This window comes from Anser brachyrhynchus (genome assembly GCF_964034855.1).
Source record: "Anser brachyrhynchus genome assembly, chromosome: Z".
Taxonomy (NCBI): Eukaryota; Metazoa; Chordata; class Aves; order Anseriformes; family Anatidae; genus Anser; species Anser brachyrhynchus.
The window spans coordinates 18299538-18318399 of NC_137697.1; the positions used below are offsets into that span (position 1 = coordinate 18299538).

General features: G+C 36.3%; 1 protein-coding gene across 12 annotated transcripts in view; it reads left to right on the forward strand.

The window, feature by feature from the left end:
- ERBIN (erbb2 interacting protein) overlaps positions 1 to 14821 on the forward strand; it is a 121378-nt gene extending 106557 nt beyond the window's left edge. For 10 of the 12 annotated variants that reach the window (XM_080573088.1, XM_080573087.1, XM_080573082.1 and 7 more), the window contains 6 exons: positions 5149 to 5292; positions 6119 to 6250; positions 7953 to 8162; positions 9209 to 9301; positions 9943 to 10017; positions 12181 to 14821. In XM_080573088.1, coding sequence (XP_080429214.1) covers positions 5149 to 5292; positions 6119 to 6250; positions 7953 to 8162; positions 9209 to 9301; positions 9943 to 10017; positions 12181 to 12288 — 762 coding nt within the window. In that variant the 3' untranslated portion in view covers positions 12289 to 14821. The remainder of the gene's footprint in view (positions 1 to 5148; positions 5293 to 6118; positions 6251 to 7952; positions 8163 to 9208; positions 9302 to 9942; positions 10018 to 12180) is intronic. The other 2 variants (XM_080573083.1, XM_080573084.1) reach the window with 1 other exon arrangement.
- Positions 14822 to 18862: the final 4041 nt, after the last annotated feature.

Sequence of the window (18862 nt, forward strand, 5' to 3'; positions counted from 1 at the left end):
GTCTAGTTTGAGTCACATAGAACATAAAATATTTTAAGGCTTTCATAGTATTGTGTTCTAGCATGGAGGACGCTATGTCCCACAAGGCTGTCACAAACATCACCGTGTTCCAATCCTAATTAAAGGTGTATTGTCTCATCTTCCATTCTTCTGGATGTATATATCAAATCTTACATGAAACAATGGAAAGGGAAAAATTTGAGCAATGTTTGAGTGCAAGAAACAGAAGTTCGGTGCACCGACACAATTTGTTTTTATCTCTTTCTTGTATTGTCTATATCTGACATGTTAGGAACGATGTTTAATGCATGGTTGAAATCCTTTCTGGTACTGTAGCAGTGTAGTCACCTTGACTGAAAGGAAATTGATTCACTGACTTTAAACTTTATATCTGTCCATACTTTCTTTCATGCTTTCTATGTAAACCTTAATTTTTGTTTCCTGCTAGAGGGATATGGAATAGCTGCTATTGGGTTCTTGGCTATGCATCTTATCTAACATATCTTAGCAGTCTGTTTTTTGTGTGCATGTTTCTTTTGTTCTGGCCTTGAAGCATTTTAAAGTGGCTCTTACTTAGCAGTCTAAGATTTTTATGAATTTAAAAGTGAATGTGTATGTAATTCTCTACTTCATATTCTCTGGGATATGATTAACTATTAAATTATGAAAAATGCAGATATGATCCTATATGGCAGCTGGCAAATATGATAATGTGGAAATTCTAAGAATTCACTATATGTTTCTTCTTCTAAAATAATGGTTTCACGTATTCGTTTGTTCTTAAAAAGTAACTTTTTAATGGGGGTGCTTAGTCTATGAACCAGACTGCTGAAGTGTTTTGAAGTCAAAAAAAAATAAAAAAATCAATATTTACTTAACAGAACTCGTTTAAGGAACAAGCGTTTATTGGGAACTGCTTTGACAAAACTTTCATGGATTTATAATGGCATTTCTTTTTTTAAGTATAAGACATAGCTCTGACAAAAACAGGTATACAAAATGAAGCCTTATGATGAATATTTAATTCGTATGTTCTTGCCTGTTGTTATACACAACAGTATGGGTTATAGATTAATAGTCTTACCTTTGCTATGACTCTTCCAAGACTATTACTGAATTAATCACACTTTTAATTTCTATCCTGTAGTTCTTAGGAAACAGTATGTGTGGTGGTTTTGACTTCTTGAGGGTTTTTTTTGTTGTGGTGATGGTGTTCTTTTATTACTATTATTTGGGGGTGGGGGTGGGGGAAGTGAGGCTTCTGAAATAACGTTTTGCTTGGTTTCTATAAAATTTAGTAACTGGAGGGAGTTAGCAGAGGGTCAACCTGCTGAAATAAACATTGTCTTGTTGGGCAAAATTAGAGAGACTGATTCTTTTTATTTCTTAGACCTTTTCACCTGATGCAGGTGAAAAAAATATTCAAGAGTTTAGTTTGCATGAGGAGGAGAGAGATAGGATTGTTTTAAGTCCTGTAATAATGATTAACAGTGGATTCCAGCCAAGTTAACCAGCATCTGTCATTCCTTTGACAGGATGTAAGGGCCCATATTCCAAAGAGCTAAAATTATCCATCTGGTTGCATGGAAGGGAATATAGGTCATAAGAGCATTTATAAGTTGATATTCTGCATATATTCTGCAGAAACATTTGGCTTATTTTATGTAAAACATATTTTATTCTGAGATAGAGAAAAGGGTTTATTTAAATGTCAAGCTGCTCTCTAGTGGTTGGATATGTAAGCTGTTGGAAAGTATGCAACAAATTCTGCCCCTGCCCCACCCCACCTTCCCCCACCGCCAAACCTCTTAAATTTAGTGTACAGGTGAGTTTCTACAGTAATATTTTTCATCATATCTTCTTTTCAAGCATGAATTGCCAATTTATCTACATAATATGTGATGATAATCATAGAACCACAGAATGGTTCAGGTTGGAAGGAACCTTAAAGATAATCTTATTCCACCCCCCTGCCATGGGCAGGGACACCTCCCACCAGACCAGGTTGCCCAAAGCCCCATCCAGCCTGGCCTTGAGCACCTCCAGGGATGGGGCACCCACAGCTTCTCTGGGCAGCCTGTGCCACTGCCTTACCGCTCTCTGAGTAAATGCCTCCCCTTCTAATATCTTCCCTCCTTTAGTTTAAAACTATTCTCCTTCATCCTATCATTATCTGCCTGAGTAAAAAGCCCCTCTCCATCTTTTTTATAAGCCCCCTTTAATTATTGAAAGGCCACAACGAGGTCTTCTCGGAGCCTTTTCTTCCCCATGCTGAACATCCCCAGCTCTCTGTCTTTCTTCATGGGACAGGTGCTCCACACCTATCATAATAAGCTGTAAATATATATAAATATGGATGGTAAATTAATAACTTTCTAGACTTGTTGAAAGTTTTCATTTAGGAATTAAACGATGATATTGTCTGTTTAAAACACTAGAATCCCATGTTTTACTGTGTGGTAGAGGAATTTCTCATCCTTTAACTGCAATAATAGATATCTTTAGGAGTTAAGTGCAAATACCTTTTATATGTCAAGGAAAGTAACTTCAGTAGGCCTGTGCACAAATAAAACTAAGTTCTTAAATGTTTATAAGAACACAGCTTTAACAATATTTGGACACTGATAAATTAAAGGAATGGTACCCATTCAGTAGCATTCAGAACCCATTAGTTATAAATTTTGATTTCAGATTTTTTTCTGTTTCTCTGTTTTGAACAGACTACTGAATCACCAATGAATTAGAATGATGTTTTATGGAGTTTAGTAATCAATAAATAACACTTTCAAAATAAGAAAATTATTGACCATTTTGAAAATAAACTAGTCTTGACCCTGCAAATGTTTGACCAGTACCATTTAAACTGCATGTAATACCCCGTACGTAACTCTGCTATAGGTATATTATTAATGATACATTTTTTGGATGTTCAGAAACCTAGATTTGTGCCCTTTTTTTTCCCCTCTCTCATGACTGAAGGAGAATAGTTTTGTAATGTTTAGGTTCCTCTTTTTAGGATAAACTGGTATCTTATTTCTATAAGATTTCAAACAACACTATTTTCCTAACATGCTTTTATTTAGCAAGGCTTCAAGCATTGATTTCAGGTGTTCCTGAATACTTACAGCAAACTTTGTCCAATTACATTTAACTATAGGAATCTAGATAGCTGAGGTGAGAATGACAAGTGAAGGGTTTTCAACCTTCAGCTGGCAACTAAGTCCTGTTTAAAAAGAAAAAAAGGAAAGAAAAGGAAAAAGAGGCTAGTACTTAGGCTTACGTGTTAAGTCAGCAGTTAAGCCCAAGATAAGTAGAGTGAAGAGTCTTGTTCCCTGAACATATTTGAGTATTATTAGTTCCTGTTCTATACCAAAAATGTATTTATTATTACGAGCTACAGCTACATCAAACTGGTGTCAGTGACTTTTGGGACACACTGGAGACTGAGGATATACTTTTTGTAGTATATAATATTGTAGAGCTTGGAACAGTTGCAATGGTATATATTGTGCAAACAAGCCATAAGGAATTTGCAAATAAGGTGTCAGATGCAAAACTGTGGAGTGTGTAGACAAACGTAGGGAGGTACTTTGAGGCACTACGGAGTTGAAGAAAACTGGCATCCACATTACTGAGTGTTTGGACTGAAATTCAGAGGAGCAGTAAGTTCACATTTGACATTTAGTAAAGAGAGACTTTAAGGACAAACACTGTTTTCTCCTCCTAAGAGGGAAGAAATTCTGGAGTTTTGTCTGGAAGCTTGAAACATCCATTGGCTATAGAACAGTCGAAGTATAGAAGAGGAAAATAAAGAAAGCTCACTACATCATTGTGTGAGAGGTTATTCAAGAGCCTTGACCAAGAAATATCATGTATTGCCAGTAAATACTGTTTTCCAAGGGGGATTCCAATGACTGTGCTACCAGAACATCTGAGGAGTATGAATATGCAGAGGCATGAGACTTTGATTATTAACTTGTTTTAGTTTCACAAGATAAAGTAGTATGAAAGCAAATGTCTGCTTCAAGACCTCAGACTTCTCAAAATCAGGTTTATATGCATAGTCAGCAGACAAACCCCTAAATCTATTTATTCTTGTAAGAATTATTGCAGTCTTCTAGTTATATATATATATATTTTTTATTGATACTTTTTTCTTTTTTTAATTGAAAAATTAGAAACTTTATAAAAACAAATAACTTTAAATTTGCTCGGTTTTGATTTTTTTTTTATGATGGATCTTGTATTATTGTCATTTTTTTTGTGAGTTCATGTCACTGTTTTAATATTACTTCATTTGAAAGGTGGGACATGGGTGTGATTTGCTTTTTCTTCCGTGCCATCTTTTTATTTTGTTACATTCTTGCAACTACAAAAGTCCACGGTGGCAAGAAAATAATGCCCACTGCATTCTCTCTATTAACCTTGCCAATACTGTGGAGGTCAGGTTTGCAAGGTGATGCAGCTCAAGACCAAGCCACTATCACTTGTGCTCTTGGAACTTGTGGCATGCTTTGTCGCCTACAGTGGCACAGGGATATGCTCATAAGGTTTCTTGCAGGCCTCCTTTTTTAATTTAAATGAGAATTAGAATATCTTTAAATATTCATATTCTTGAATGAAGTGTTATTAGAATGTGTTGTAGACATTGCCATCACTGCAAGAGCGAAAATGCTCAACCAGACTGTTAGATCTCTGTGTGTATGTAAGTTATTATTTGTACTGTACCAGTAACAGGGAAAACATGGGACAAAATAGTAACAACTGGTAATTAAATGTTTTTCCACAGGTGTGTACTTTGTCAGCTATTCTTCCCACAATGTACTTGATAATGTTGCAAATTGACTGAAACCTTAGGAATTTTGACGAGCTGTGCACCAATGTTCTTTTTCCAGACACAAACATTTGAATGACTTTATTTACATGTAACTCTGCATGTAAACTGTTGATTGCGTGCTGATTTACGGTAAATAAAGGTTAAGTAGGGCTCACTGAGTTGTGTTTTATACATCACAGTGGTCCTGTTCTTGCATGGTTTTTATCTTGCATGACAATGGAATATGTCTGTATTAGTCTATGTGTAACATGTCTTGTGGTTTATGCATGCTGCACTAATCTCTGTGTTAAATCTGTCCCCTCTTTATTCAGAGCATGCTGTCTAGGTCCTTTAATTCCAATTATGCTGCAGTTAGCAGCTTTCACTATGGCAGCTCTAGGGATCTGCATGGCAGCCAGGGTAGTGTTGCCTTGAGTGTTGCAGACGGAAGAGGTTCTGGTGTGCACGTTGTTCGAGTGAGTACCTACAGGAGGCTATTGCAATTTATAGAGGGGGAAAGAATAAAATGTGAGAGATGCCCTTTAAATTGATAGTTACCCTTCTAGAAATGAACAGTGCTTTCAACGAAAAATACGATTTGTGCTGGATTTTTAATAGGTGTTAAAATACTTTGCTTTTACTTCATATGCCTTGACTTATTGTAAGGTTTTTCAGATTAATGGCATGAGGTTGAGTTTTCTAATTATTTTTTGTATATTATTGAATATAAAAATGTCTGGTTTTGCTGTACATGTTGTGAACCAGAGATTACCATTCTGAATTTGACCTGTGTTGAAAGTGATTGAACAAAATGTTGTTATGCTGCTTTTTTTTTTTTTTACCAAACAAATGATATAAACTGTATTGCAAGATACTTTAGACATTCAAGGAAATGAGTGCTTTGGTTTGTAAGAAAATGAGAGGAAACAACTCCTTAACTCTGAGCATCTTGAATGATGCTATGGTACCCATAGTGAGCAGGATAAAGTCACCAGAAAACTTTTAACCATGTAAATCCTTGAATGAGCAATCTTCACTGTTGACTTTTCTTAATATGCGGGTGATCAAAGACACCTCTGCAGTTGCTGTTTTTTGTAAATATCCAGCAATATCTTCTGGGTATAGTATCTTACCTATTAAGGTTTGTTTTCTACATAAATACAAGGAATGTGCTAGTTTTTTTTTTTTTTTAAGATAAAGAATAATAAAACCCTTAAAATGTTTTGTTTTGGGCATCTTATGAGAACTTTTTAGTTGTTTGAATAATACAAAGACATTCATACTGTTGCATTCTGTGTAAAGTATCCCCAGGCTTCAACTCCAGGAGACCAATGTCCAGATGAAGTGTTCATTTCAGGAAAGCAGAATTATGCGTCTGCCACACTTAGTCTCAAAGATGTTCCTCCAGACAGCCTGAAGAAAGTAGCTGTGCAGGTAATTATCTACATGATATCATGGATAGGATATATTTATTATTGTTTGTATAAACTTATGCTGAGATAGCAGTTGTAACTGGGGCTTCTCTGAAACATAAAACAGGATTACACCCAGGTATTTAGTAGTATAAGGATATTTAGTAGTATAAGGAAAATAGCATCCTGGTTCTGGAAAACAAAGTTTTTAACTGTATAAAGGGGGTTAATTTTTATTTTCCTTCATTGAGGGCTTAGAAAGAAAAAATGTGCAGAAAAAGAAGTAATTGCAAGTGGAAATTGGAATATGGCAAATGATATCAGGGAAGCAGATTGAAGCTGATTAAACCATTTAAAGAACAAGCTTGAAGTCTGCTGTGATGAAATTGCAGTGGTAAACTAGAATTCATAGAAGGCATTCTGTATTCATGTCAGAGGATCATCTATATGAGCAGGACTTACTGCAGTGAAACTAAGTGGGTATGTGTAACTTATGATGCAGCAATTCACTTTCTTTTTATAATCTGTGTTCTTGGTTGCATTTCTATAGACATTAGATATTGGAATAATGATATAGATATATCATTATTGATATATGTTGCATCTGTAAACTCTCTACCTCTGATAATGCACCAGTTTTCCCATCATGCTTTAGATTTTCAGGAAAGACAGTAGAAAATCTTGTAAATTGAATATGTCTGACCTGTACATAACCTAAGATATGCACACATATGCATACCCATTTTTCAGAATCACTTTGACAAAGGAACTCTTCTTAACAGAATAGGCTCTCTCTGTCCATTCACCTAGTATGGTTAAAGGTTGAAATTTGCATGCTTCAGTTATAACTTTGAAAAACAGAGTATCTTAGTATCCTTGTATCCTCTAACTAGTGGGATAACAGTCGTAGGCAGAAAAATATGCAACTCAAGACTGTGGCATTTCTGGAGTGTGGGAATCCTACAGAGGGATGACTGACTATTTAGGCTTCGTAAGAGTGGGAAGAAAGAAAAGGCTTCCCATCTCAATGTGGAGCTGCAGAGCCCCCTGTAGCTCTGGGGCTTCAGTAAGAAATGTGACCAACGTCATCCTTAGTGAAATGGTTAGTGAATTGCATGTCTTTACAGTTGAGTACCTTACTGCCATGATTATACCTATCAAATCAGTAACAGATGGCTTAAGAAAAGAATAACGTTTATTGGAAATACCATCATTACGGTTTTGATATTAAAATCTTGAGCTTATATGTGAATTTGTTTGGAAGGTCTTTGAGTGAAGTGGTCACCAAAAGATGCTCAGAGAGCAGATAACTTCTGTATCGTAGTTGTGTGGGGTTTTGTATCTTGTGTATGATCTACTGGGAATTGTTGTGGAAAATTTTACGTGATAAAAGTGCAATCTCCAAGATCAACCACGTGCCAGTACTGTCAATTATGCTGCCAGAAAATAATAGTCTAGGTAACTCAGTGAAAAAAGCATTTATCTAGTGTGCTCTGGTAGATTACCACACGTACTAAGTTTTTGTTTTTAAAACTTATTCTCATGGTGTCAGAGCAGATGACTCTCATGAAAACTGAGTGCAGTTGTGCATGATTCATAACAGTAGTTTTAGTAATGTTACTAAAATTAAAAGCAAACTTGAGAAATATTGAAATGATTAAGGAAGAATTGAGGATTGTTACTTACAGAATGTATGACAGTAAGAGTATTCATGTTTTATTCAGATACCTTTGACAAATGGGCAAATGTGCCAGCCTCAAAGACCTCAGGCAAACTACAGCCAAGTCCATCATCTCCCTCCTCAGTCATCAGTTGCAAGACATCCATCTAGAGAACAGCTAATTGATTACTTGATGTTGAAAGTTGCCCACCAACCTCCCTATGCCCAGTCACAGTGTTCTCCCAGACAAAGCCATGAAATGGTAAAGCAAGAGGTAAGAGTGAAATCTAATTTGAATGCATGACATCTGTCTGTTATAAAGAAAAATGTGGTAGATTTTTAAGAGGATGTACCAACAACTTACGCTTGCATCTTTTTACTGAGATAGAAATTTACTTCTTGACTACATTTATTGATCACCAACTCGTTATTTATGAGTAACTGAAAATCTCAAAGTACCAGTACAACTTCTAGTACTTTGCAGCTATTCATTGCTCTCTGTAATGGTTCAAAAATCTGCAAATGTAGAAGTATACAGCTGTGAACAAAAGTCAGGATTTAAAAAAAAAAGTGTGAGCATCTGATGCATGCTTGATAATAATAATTAGTTTTATTTAAGTTAGACGTTAGATAGTGTAAGACTGGGTAAGAAATTCTCATAACCATTTGTTATAATCTCATAACCAATTATTTGTTTGGACCAATGTTTCTTGCATTGTGGGCAACCTTCTTTCTGCTCTTGCACATAAGATGTTTCCTTTGTATTGTTTTGTTATTTGAGAAAATACTGAGAGCTTTTCTTTCTGTCTTTCTTTGCTAGAATGAGTATGTCCGCTTTTTGTGCAAAATTTTGTTTTCTAATCAACTCCTCTGGCAAGAGAAAGGATAGACATTGTTGGTTATGTAGAACTGAGAATGAAAGTAGGAGCTAGGTTTAATTTAAAATTCAGCTAGAAGTAGCAAAGAAATAGGAGGAGCAAATTATTCTATATGAACATGTGCATTTGCTCGGGTCATTAAATTCTTTTACATAATATCTAAATATCTCTGAATTTAAAATCTACATAGATTACTATGGTTATAATAGCAGTGATATTAGGATAAAACTTATGTACAATGATATAACATGCTGTTGTACTGAAATCTTGGTTTGAATTAATATTATGAGATACAATATCGTCTCAAATTGTCATAAATGCTTTTGAGTTTTTTTCTTTTTAAAAGCTTCTGTTCATATAAATTCCATAGTAATAAATTCATGACAGTAGAATTGAATGGAAATTTCAGCTGCTACTTCTAACTTTGCTTGTAACTAATTAGATTCGAGTGAGGATTGACAAGGATCCTGAACTTGGATTTAGTATATCAGGAGGAGTCGGTGGTAGAGGGAATCCATTCAGACCTGAAGATGATGTGAGTATTTTATAGTTATGTATCTTAAAATCATTCTGATTAGGAAATGTTTCCAGTGTTTACCAAAGGAGATTAAAAAATACAAATATATATATATATATATATCCTCCATATATATATATCCTCCAAATACAAATCACTCCAGGACTTGGTGGGAGAAAAGTGAGGAAAAAAGTTATTTACAAAAAATAAGGGTAGTAGGTGACCACTGTGTAGGCACATGGCAACACAAAGGATTGTTCTGACTGAATGTCACTTACAGTGTTCCAGATATCAGTCCACGGATTTGAGGTAATGAATCATGGAGTTTACACTTAGGAATTCTCTGAAAAGAGAATATGATTTAGCCTACAGCATTATTTCCGGTGGTTGTTAATTCGTCTTGACATACACATCTGCCAAATTAAACAAAGGCTTGAGTTACACATCAGGCAGATCAGAATTTGCCCTTCAATATTCCTTTAAAGGCAGTTTTCCTGGATTTAACATCAGAAGAGGACAGCAGCCACTAAAGCCTATAAAATAGTATTGCATTCTCTTCTGTTTAGGGTGGAAAATTGAAATAATGTTTTGAATTACATCTTTACACCATACTTTATGAAATAAGTTTTCAAAAATGTTTTACGCTTCTCTTTTTCAAGGGTATCTTTGTAACCAGAGTACAGCCGGAAGGACCAGCATCTATGTTGCTGCAGCCTGGGGATAAAATAATTCAGGTACTGTAGTCGTATAATTAACTATCATGTATAATATATCAGTTGATTTTTAATTTGCTTCTTTTCTAAGAGTAGAATGGTTAATTTTTGTGTAGATTGCCAGTATCTTTCCAGAAGCATATCAGTATTCTGTAATGATCCTTTTTTCTTCCACCTAGCATTAGGATAAGTGATACAGGCTGAAGCATTAATCAGTTGGATCATTTTTCAAATTCTGAACATTTTTCATAATTTTGATAATTGTCCTCATGGATTGTAATAATAGTCCTTATGTCATTCAATATGGAATATGGGTGAGTTCATTTGGCTTTAGCATCATTCAGGTATTTAATTTGTAGTCATTCATATGCAGTATTCTGAATAATAAGTTGTCTGAACACTAGCAGTAGCTCCTCATGCCCTCCTTTCCCCAGCTGCATACATCTGTTGCATCCTGCCCCTCCCGCCCCCAGTCTACAGTTCCTGCCAGCCTTTGCTTCCTCTCCCCGAGCTGACAGGGGTTGGACAAGTGCAAGCACTGGCAGAAGCCGCTTCCTTGATGACTGATACCTGCACATACCTCCTGGCTACCCCATCTGCCACAAGAGAGCCCCGAATAGTTTTTTTCAACAGCCATGGCTTCTGGGCTGCAGCTGTGTAGCTTTTTCTATAGGAATTTAGTACCTTTCAGACCACTTCTGTATCAGATTTGTATGAAATTGTCTAATGAACTTACAGGTTATTTGTGGAAGGGTCGAGGAAGTAGACAATGGGATTATATGAGCCTTACTGTTTTAGAGAAACGGGCTAACAGGACACTTCAGCTGTGCTGTAGCCACACTTTAAGTTGCAGAGCTAGTCTTCTGATAAAAAAATATTTTTACTACTACACAATTACAAGTTTGAGAGTGTTTATAGAGTTACTCGAAATGACCGGTGTCTAGATAATTGTGTGCAAGTCTTAAGATACTGTTCCATACTAGGTTAGGACATTCTGTACAGATAATGGCTTGGAATGGTTACTGCTCTTACTGCTCTCTGAACAGACTGTACACTAAACTTCCTTTGCAGCCCTAGACAGATTTAAAAATTACTGCCTTTATAACAAAGAGTCCAGCTGGTAGCAACAGCATGTATTAGATAATGGGATGAGCACGCACAGCTCCAAAACGAGTAGCTAAGGCTCATGACTGTCCTTAGCTGGCACCTCTGTCATCTCTCTGGTGACACCATAGCTGGCCTCTCTGTCACCGTGTAAGGGGCAGCACCTCTGGGAGAAAGGTGGGATGCACAGCTGGCAGCAGCAGTAGTTCAAACTGGACAAAATGAACTGTCATTCGGCAAGATTTTACTGCACAGACTGAATACGAATTTGCAGCAATACGCCCTGAGAAGTTGAACCATAGCCATGTTTTCCCTCTTTTCTGTGGGCTGCTTAGGATTGCCTGTGTTTGCCAAGCCAAGCCTGTTTTAGGAATGACAAAGGTACTTAGTCATAGGAAAATTGCAGCTGGGGGTGATCTCAGGAGGTCTCAAGCACAACATCCTGTTGAAAACAGTCAGCTCAGAGACTGGAATGTGTTACGTGGGGATTTATCCAGTCAGGTCCTGAAAAACATCCATGTGTAGAGACTGTATAACCTCACAGAGCAACCTGACTGACTGCTGGACTCTGCTCAGAACAGAAAAAAAAAAGTTCGCTGCATCCAGTCTGAACTGTGAGCAAGGGGAAGAAAATCCTAAAAGGGCCTAAAATGCCCCATGAATATTTTTTGTTCAAGGCTTCAGTACTTCTTTATCTATCAGAAACGCCATTTCTAGTGTTTTAACTGAGATGTATCATCTATTCTTCATTTGCTTTTTTTAGCATAGCTATATTCAGACTGAAGAATAAGATAGATGCCTGCTGCTAATGGTTTAAAGTTCATTTTTTTTCTTTTGGTTATGTGCAAATGTATTCAGTACCTTTGGGGCAAAATTCTTCCAAGGCTAACACAACTGTTTAATTCCTTGTAGTGTACACCGAAATGTTCTACCGGCATCAGCAATGTAATCTGAGAATCAGCAGTGTTTTGCTGTGTGCGTTCATATAAGATGTTTTTTTATTTAAAACTTAGTTCAAGCTTAAGTAAACTAACATGAAATATGAGACTGCCATTCTTAATTCTAGATATTTCTTTTTAGGCTAATGGATACAGCTTCATAAATATTGACCATGGACAAGCAGTATCTTTGCTAAAGACTTTTCAGAATGCGGTGGAACTCATCATTGTGCGAGAAGTTTCTTCATAAATACTGTGGATAGCGGGGAAAAAGCCAGCAGGATTCATTGAAGGACTTATGGAAACTGAATATTTTGCCTATTTTTATATGTGAAAGGAACTTGAAAAGAATTATGATCAAAATTTGTACAGGAAATGAAATACTGAACTTGTGGTCAAAGGGGAATAAACCACTGTATAGAACATACAGGAAATCATTTTGGAAATGCATATGCTGAAAAAACTTGTTTTTAAGCATTATAGCAATCTAAGGATCACTCCTCCAAGAACAAACCTGTGTTGTTGTTTTGTACAGATGGTAGGTTTATTTTTGGATAATTCATACACATTACTAAACTTTGTGCAAGGCTTTGAGAAGCCTAGGTTGTAGCCAATGGACAGATGGCAGGGCTGTCTGTCCTGTAGCTGTTTATTGCCTTTATTTTTATTCACCAGATATTAATGTGTTTTGCTGAAACCACTTCTGTAGATATGAACAGGGGATATGAAATGTTGGCTTTGATATGTGCACATTGTATAGATGAATGGGTAGATGGAAGGTGGTGCTGTTTGGACAGAATAAAGGTCAGGTAAAACTGCTATCTGCTATCTAAATCTGGAATCAAGAAAGAAGTAAAAGTGTTTAGTTCTGGAATGTACGTCTACCAATAGAAAATGCAATATAAGATAATGGTGTTTTTTAGGAAGACTGTAATTACAAATTTGTGATATTCTACAGGATTTGTTCCTTATGTAGTCATTGAATATTCATTTGCCACGTGTGATTCATGTTTAGTTGGGTTTTCTTGAATACACAATTTTTTTCAACTGTGCTGTGGAAATGTGCCCAGAGGTTTTTCTGTGCTGTGGAAATCCCCAGTTTTGTGCAAATGGTGATACTTTTATCTTTATAAAAAGTACTCCATTTTAACCTTACAGATTTTTAAAATGAAACCGAAATGGCCAGTTTTTAAGGTTGTTGCCTGTAATACACATTTGAACACACACAAAGTAAATGATGCAGGAAGGATTCTGAAAGTCATCTTGATTTAGTTTGGCCTTTGCATTGCCTTGTTAATCAAAAAGGAAACCATACACATGGCGCTAGGTAACCAAAGCAAGTTTGTGAAACTTTGAACAGTGACGGAGAATTGCTGTGGTGAGATGGAGAGCAAAGGGAGGGTGTACTTACAACCCACCAGTTCGTAATGATGTTTCTTAAAGGGCTGTTCCTACAGGTAACATTAAATGTGAACTAGACACTTCAGAGTCATTAAAGGGTTTCTAACTATATTAATGTAATAGTGATTTACCACAGGCTGCCTTTGTTCCTTATTACTGTATAAAATATTCAATTATGCTTGTATTAATTTTGTTTACCAGAAACATTAACTTTATTTTTCTTTCTCCTTTGTAATTGAATAAAGACTGCATAATCTGCAGTGATAATTAATACACGGTTGTTATGGACCAGGGAAAAGTGCCATAGAAGACCAGTAACTGTTTTTAATCAGGGCTAATGATTAGCCTGTCATTGGAGCAATATTCAGTTATTGCAGTTCATTTTTATTTGCATATAAGTTGGTAGTTTGAAACAGATATGTTACTTTTTTCCACCCATGTGTACAAAAGTAAATTCTTTTAATAAAGCTAGCAAAAACACCAGCCTCCTTTAGTTTTGGGGAAAAGATCTGAAAGAGAGGAAATATTTAGCTAGCAGAAATAGGCAGTACTTCTTAAGTAAGTGAACTCAAATATTATTGCACTTCTTTCAAAGATGTTAACTATTGCTTATTGTACTGTGTATAGTTCTAATAATTTTAATTGAAACCCTTTAACAACTCTTTGTATATTTTAATTCTTTTTAGTTGATTTTCAGTAATATTTACATAGGAAATAATTTTTTTGATATATTAGCAGAAATGTGCTGTATTTTGATAAAAATTCACTTATTTTCTGTGTGCTGTTAATCTTTAAAAAAAAGAATGAGAAACATAGCTATATAATGGCAGGCTTCAGCGTTCCCTTTCTGAGATGTTTTGTTGTTGTTTATTTTTTTATTGAAAAAAGATGATGTTCACATCACATGTTCATTACTTTTAATCATGTTATTTTTATCACACACTGCCTTTTAAAGGGAATGCATACAGACAAGTCCTAAATTAACTTGGTCTTCTACATAACCTGTATCTTTTGGAAGGGAAAGTACAAAAAGCAGAACTGATTCTTTACTGATCTTGTGTACATTGTGACTTTGTATACGTTTTACAGTACATTTGAGTATATCACTGAAGAATTGTACCGTGTTGTATTTTGCTTTAATGTTAACAGAGTTTTAAAATATATTATGTCACTTAATTTTCAGATTTACGTATCACATGACAATTCTACCAGGAAGTGTTTCGCTATGGTAGAACTGTAGTAATGGGGATTTATAGCAAGAAGTTTAGTACTTCTTGTGGAAACAGTTGGCCAAAGCTTGTCTTTGTTAAATTAGCAAATTAACCGTGAAATAAAACATGAATTATACTGATTTTACTCAGTAAACTTTGGAGTTTTTAATGGATTGATATGTGTTTGTTCCTTCTGTGTCTGTGTGTAAAGGTCAATACATGTCAAGCTAGATGACTTTGCAGAGTGGGAGAAAGATGTCTCCTGAACTAGTCCAGCCAGGATTCAGCAGAAGAGACAATATCAGCACTTTTCATTTTGAATGCATCTTAAACTACATTTTGAACAGGAAAAAAAAATCCATCAACAGCAGCAGTCACTCAGCATGGCAGTGAGTTGATGCAAACTGTTAATTCATTCTATTCTGAACAGTTCATTAAAGAATCAGTTCAACTGATGTAATGAAAAGATGAAGTCTCCCACATATTTATTATGTAAATATTTTTGAGTTACTTTTTTGGACTGGAGTTTAAAAAATGTGTATATACTTGAAAGCATTCTATGGACACAAACATAGCAATAAGCAACACACAGAATCAAACCTTTATCATTTGGGGGTTTTCGTTTGTTTCTTTAGAAATTTTCCCTTGTCAACAGCTATGAAATGTTTTTATCGATCAGCATTTATTCAACATTCCAAATTTTTGTATATAATTAGACTGTTTCTGAGGTAACACATGGAGAATAGATAATAAACTAATGCTCTTTAAAGCTGTGCGTAATTGACTTATTTAACTTCTAGGAAATTCTCCATGACACAAGTTTATTCTTCTGTAGTTTCTGTAGACCCTAATCCTCTATCAATATCCATTAATGCTCCGTGCATCTCAGTGCGACAGGAGTCTGCTCAAATTGATTTAATTGCAAGACTAGATTATTCACAAACAAACAACAACAACAACAAAAAACCTATCTGAAAAAAGTAGTCTTGCAGTGAAATCATCTGTGTTAGCCAGTGGCTCCTCTTCTGAAGAGATGAGTAGTCTTTTTATGTCTGATGTAAATGAATTAGTTTCAATAGCAAAGAGGGTTGACTAAGTCAAGAAGCAGGGATAAAATGAGTCACTTTGGAGTGCTCTAATAAGATGTATGAGGGCTATTGAGTAAAGAAAGGGAAAAGTTTATCACAAAACTTCACAGGAGAGGCAAATGCAGATTACAGCTGGACAACTAGTTTTCTTGGAAACTACCTAACAATGTAATAACGCAGTTGTTTTTTTTCTATATGTGGAACTGGCATACCAATCTCATGTCTTGACTTTTCCTACTTTGTCCATAGAGAAAACAGACTCTAGCTGTAGCAGGTTACAGCCCTGATGTTGGTTACAACAGTGTTGGGCCCCCTCTGTATTTAAACTTTTCTGCATTTGTTGCCTGCTTTGAGTTTGGAATTTTTTCCCCCTTAATTTTGTCCTTGTTGGTACTCATCTGTAGGATTTTGTTGTCTTTTCTGCCTTTTATGCGTCAGACTTCAAATCTATTCTTTTCCATGTCACAGGTATTACTTGTTAGTATGCCAAGTTCCTGTGCAAGTCAGCCTTTGGTCTCCTATTTGATTTCACAACTGAACAGTTTACTTTTTCATCGGCCATGTGAATGCTGGATCATTCATGAGAATGCTGGATCCATCCTATCAATGTATATAAATACCTGAAGGGAAGTTGCCCAAAGAAGTTGTGGAACCTTTTTCTTGGAGACCTTCAAAAGCCGCCTGGACCTGGTCCTGGGCAACCTGCTCTAGGTGTCCCCGCTTGAGCAGGGGAATTGGTCCAGGCAACCTACAGAGGTCCCTGCCAACTTCAACTGTTCTGTGATGCTGTGACATCTTTTGTATGTTCTCATTCCTGTTGAGAAATTTTAAGAGTACGTTCATACTTGTCAGGAATGGAGGAACCAAATGTGCCATTCTATGAACGTATCAGTGCATACCCATCACAGCAGAGATCATTTAGGAAGTTCTTTCTTTGTCCATATAATTTAAAAGTTCCTTATTTTAACACAGTTTCCTGAAATACTTAGTGCTGGTGTTTCACTAGGCTGGGTGGTCTCCAGTGTACAGAAGTGCTACTTCATCAAGCTGATAAAAGCACTTTATATTGACAAGGCAGTTGCTTCTAGGCTTGGGAACCCACTGTTTTTAATTCACATTCCTATTCATCCTTAACAAGTTAACAATAAAATATGTGATTTAATTTTCTTTGACATTAATTCATCTGATTCTTCTTACAATTTAGAAGATTTGTGACTAGAAAACTAATGACTGTTGGAAGGTAGAGGAAGTTTTCATAATGATGAGCTAAGAAAAAAGCCACTGGAAATTGACAAAAATGAATCTCATAGCACATTTCACATTATATCCCTGTAGTTTGTTTTTGAAATTAAGCTTTCTACAGCTACTGTGTTACTCAGTAACTGGGGCTTCCAGGTTACACCAGGGATGTACACACCCGGTCTCTGCACAGACTTATGTTCAAACAGTGAAAAGATTTTTGATTTTTAGATTTGACACATTTTTAAAAGTGATGGCTCAAGATGATGCAATTACTTGACTGTGTATCTTGAGTGTTACTACATCCACCACCACCTGTCCCATCTCTCCAAGCAGACAATGATCCTCAAAGAGGTTTCCACGGTCATGGAAACAAAACCCCTGTTGCTGACAGTTCTGCAACAATTTGTTGTAGTGCAGTGAGGAGTCCTCCTCCTCTGCCCTCATGGGGGTCCTTGAGGAGGACAGCATGTGGATCCCGTGCCCCTGCTGGGGAATGTGACCTATGGTGCATCACCATCACACCTGAGAACATTTAGGCTGGTCAGAACTCAGATGAGGACCTCTGCTTCACAGCTGCTGCATGAACTGCTGCATCTGCTGGCCGTGCTCCTGGCCTGGCTCTCATATAGGTCTCGTAGTGCCAGCTTCAAGGTGGGTGCCTCACCCTCCCAAAGCAAGGGCAGGTGCAAGCAAGGTGCCATCCAGGCACCCTGGGTCAAGGGCAGCTGACCACATTTGCCAGAGCTTCCACGGGCCCAAAACCCTGTGGCAGCAGCTACCCTCAAGTTTCTCAGGTGGCTCCCAGGAATCCTCCCTCCTCTTTTGCTATTTTCTAAGAGCCTCGTTTCAAGCATGGCATCTCGCCTGATTTCTGGCTCTCTGTGTTCTTGCATCTGCTTTTTCCTGACACTGTCTACATGATCACAACTGTATTTCTGTATTGCAAGTTCGAGATACTGCTTTGTGTTAAGGATAAGAGTTAAGTATAAAAAAAAAATGCTGCTATTTTGGCTAAAGGAGGAGAAAATGAGAAATAAACATTACAACCTCCATATTTTAGAATTACAACGTACACCACAAATACTCTGCAGGATTTTGTACATTGGAAAAGTAGGTTGCAGTTAGCTCATTAAAGAGAAAATCTGTTAAGTAGTTACGGATAAACATTACTGAGCTGTGAAATACTCAGTTAACTTGTAGCTGCTGTCTCTCAATGGCTGAGTGAGGACATTTTTGGCAAACAATTTGCATGAATACCTGATCAAAAGTTTTAGAGACATAATAAGAAGAAACAGAACAAGTATGTGACTCTGCTGGCAATGAGATGGGCAGGAACATATTGAAGTTTCTGTTGCTGAAATGACATAGTTTTTTCTGCATGGCCTAAACTTTTGAGCATAAAGAATAAAATTTTCAATAACAGGAATTTTTAACTTTTTTTTTTTTGCAGATGCATAACACAAAGGGGAGTATGGCTCTGCACTTAATGCATTTCATGAGGCATGGATGCAAATTGCTGAGCTATTTCTGTTTCAGTATTTTCCATATTAATGAAGAAACTGTGACAGAATATTCAATCTTGTTTGCCAGACATGTAGAAATAATAATTTGGATAAAATTCCTAAGGAATGTCTCTTAATAGAGAAATTCATAGCAGATGAACCAGATGCTCTTCAGAGAAAACCTCATTCAATTGCTAATGCTGATGATTGAAACTTTGGAGGGAAAAAAAAAAAAAGTGGAAAAAAGCATTCTAATGAATTATAAATATGCACTGGCAAAATACATGATTTGAAAGTATTATGCCAAGGCTCCTAACATCATTTTAGCATATTTGATTGATTTTTGTCTGCAACAGCTTTCTCTCACAATAGAATAATCA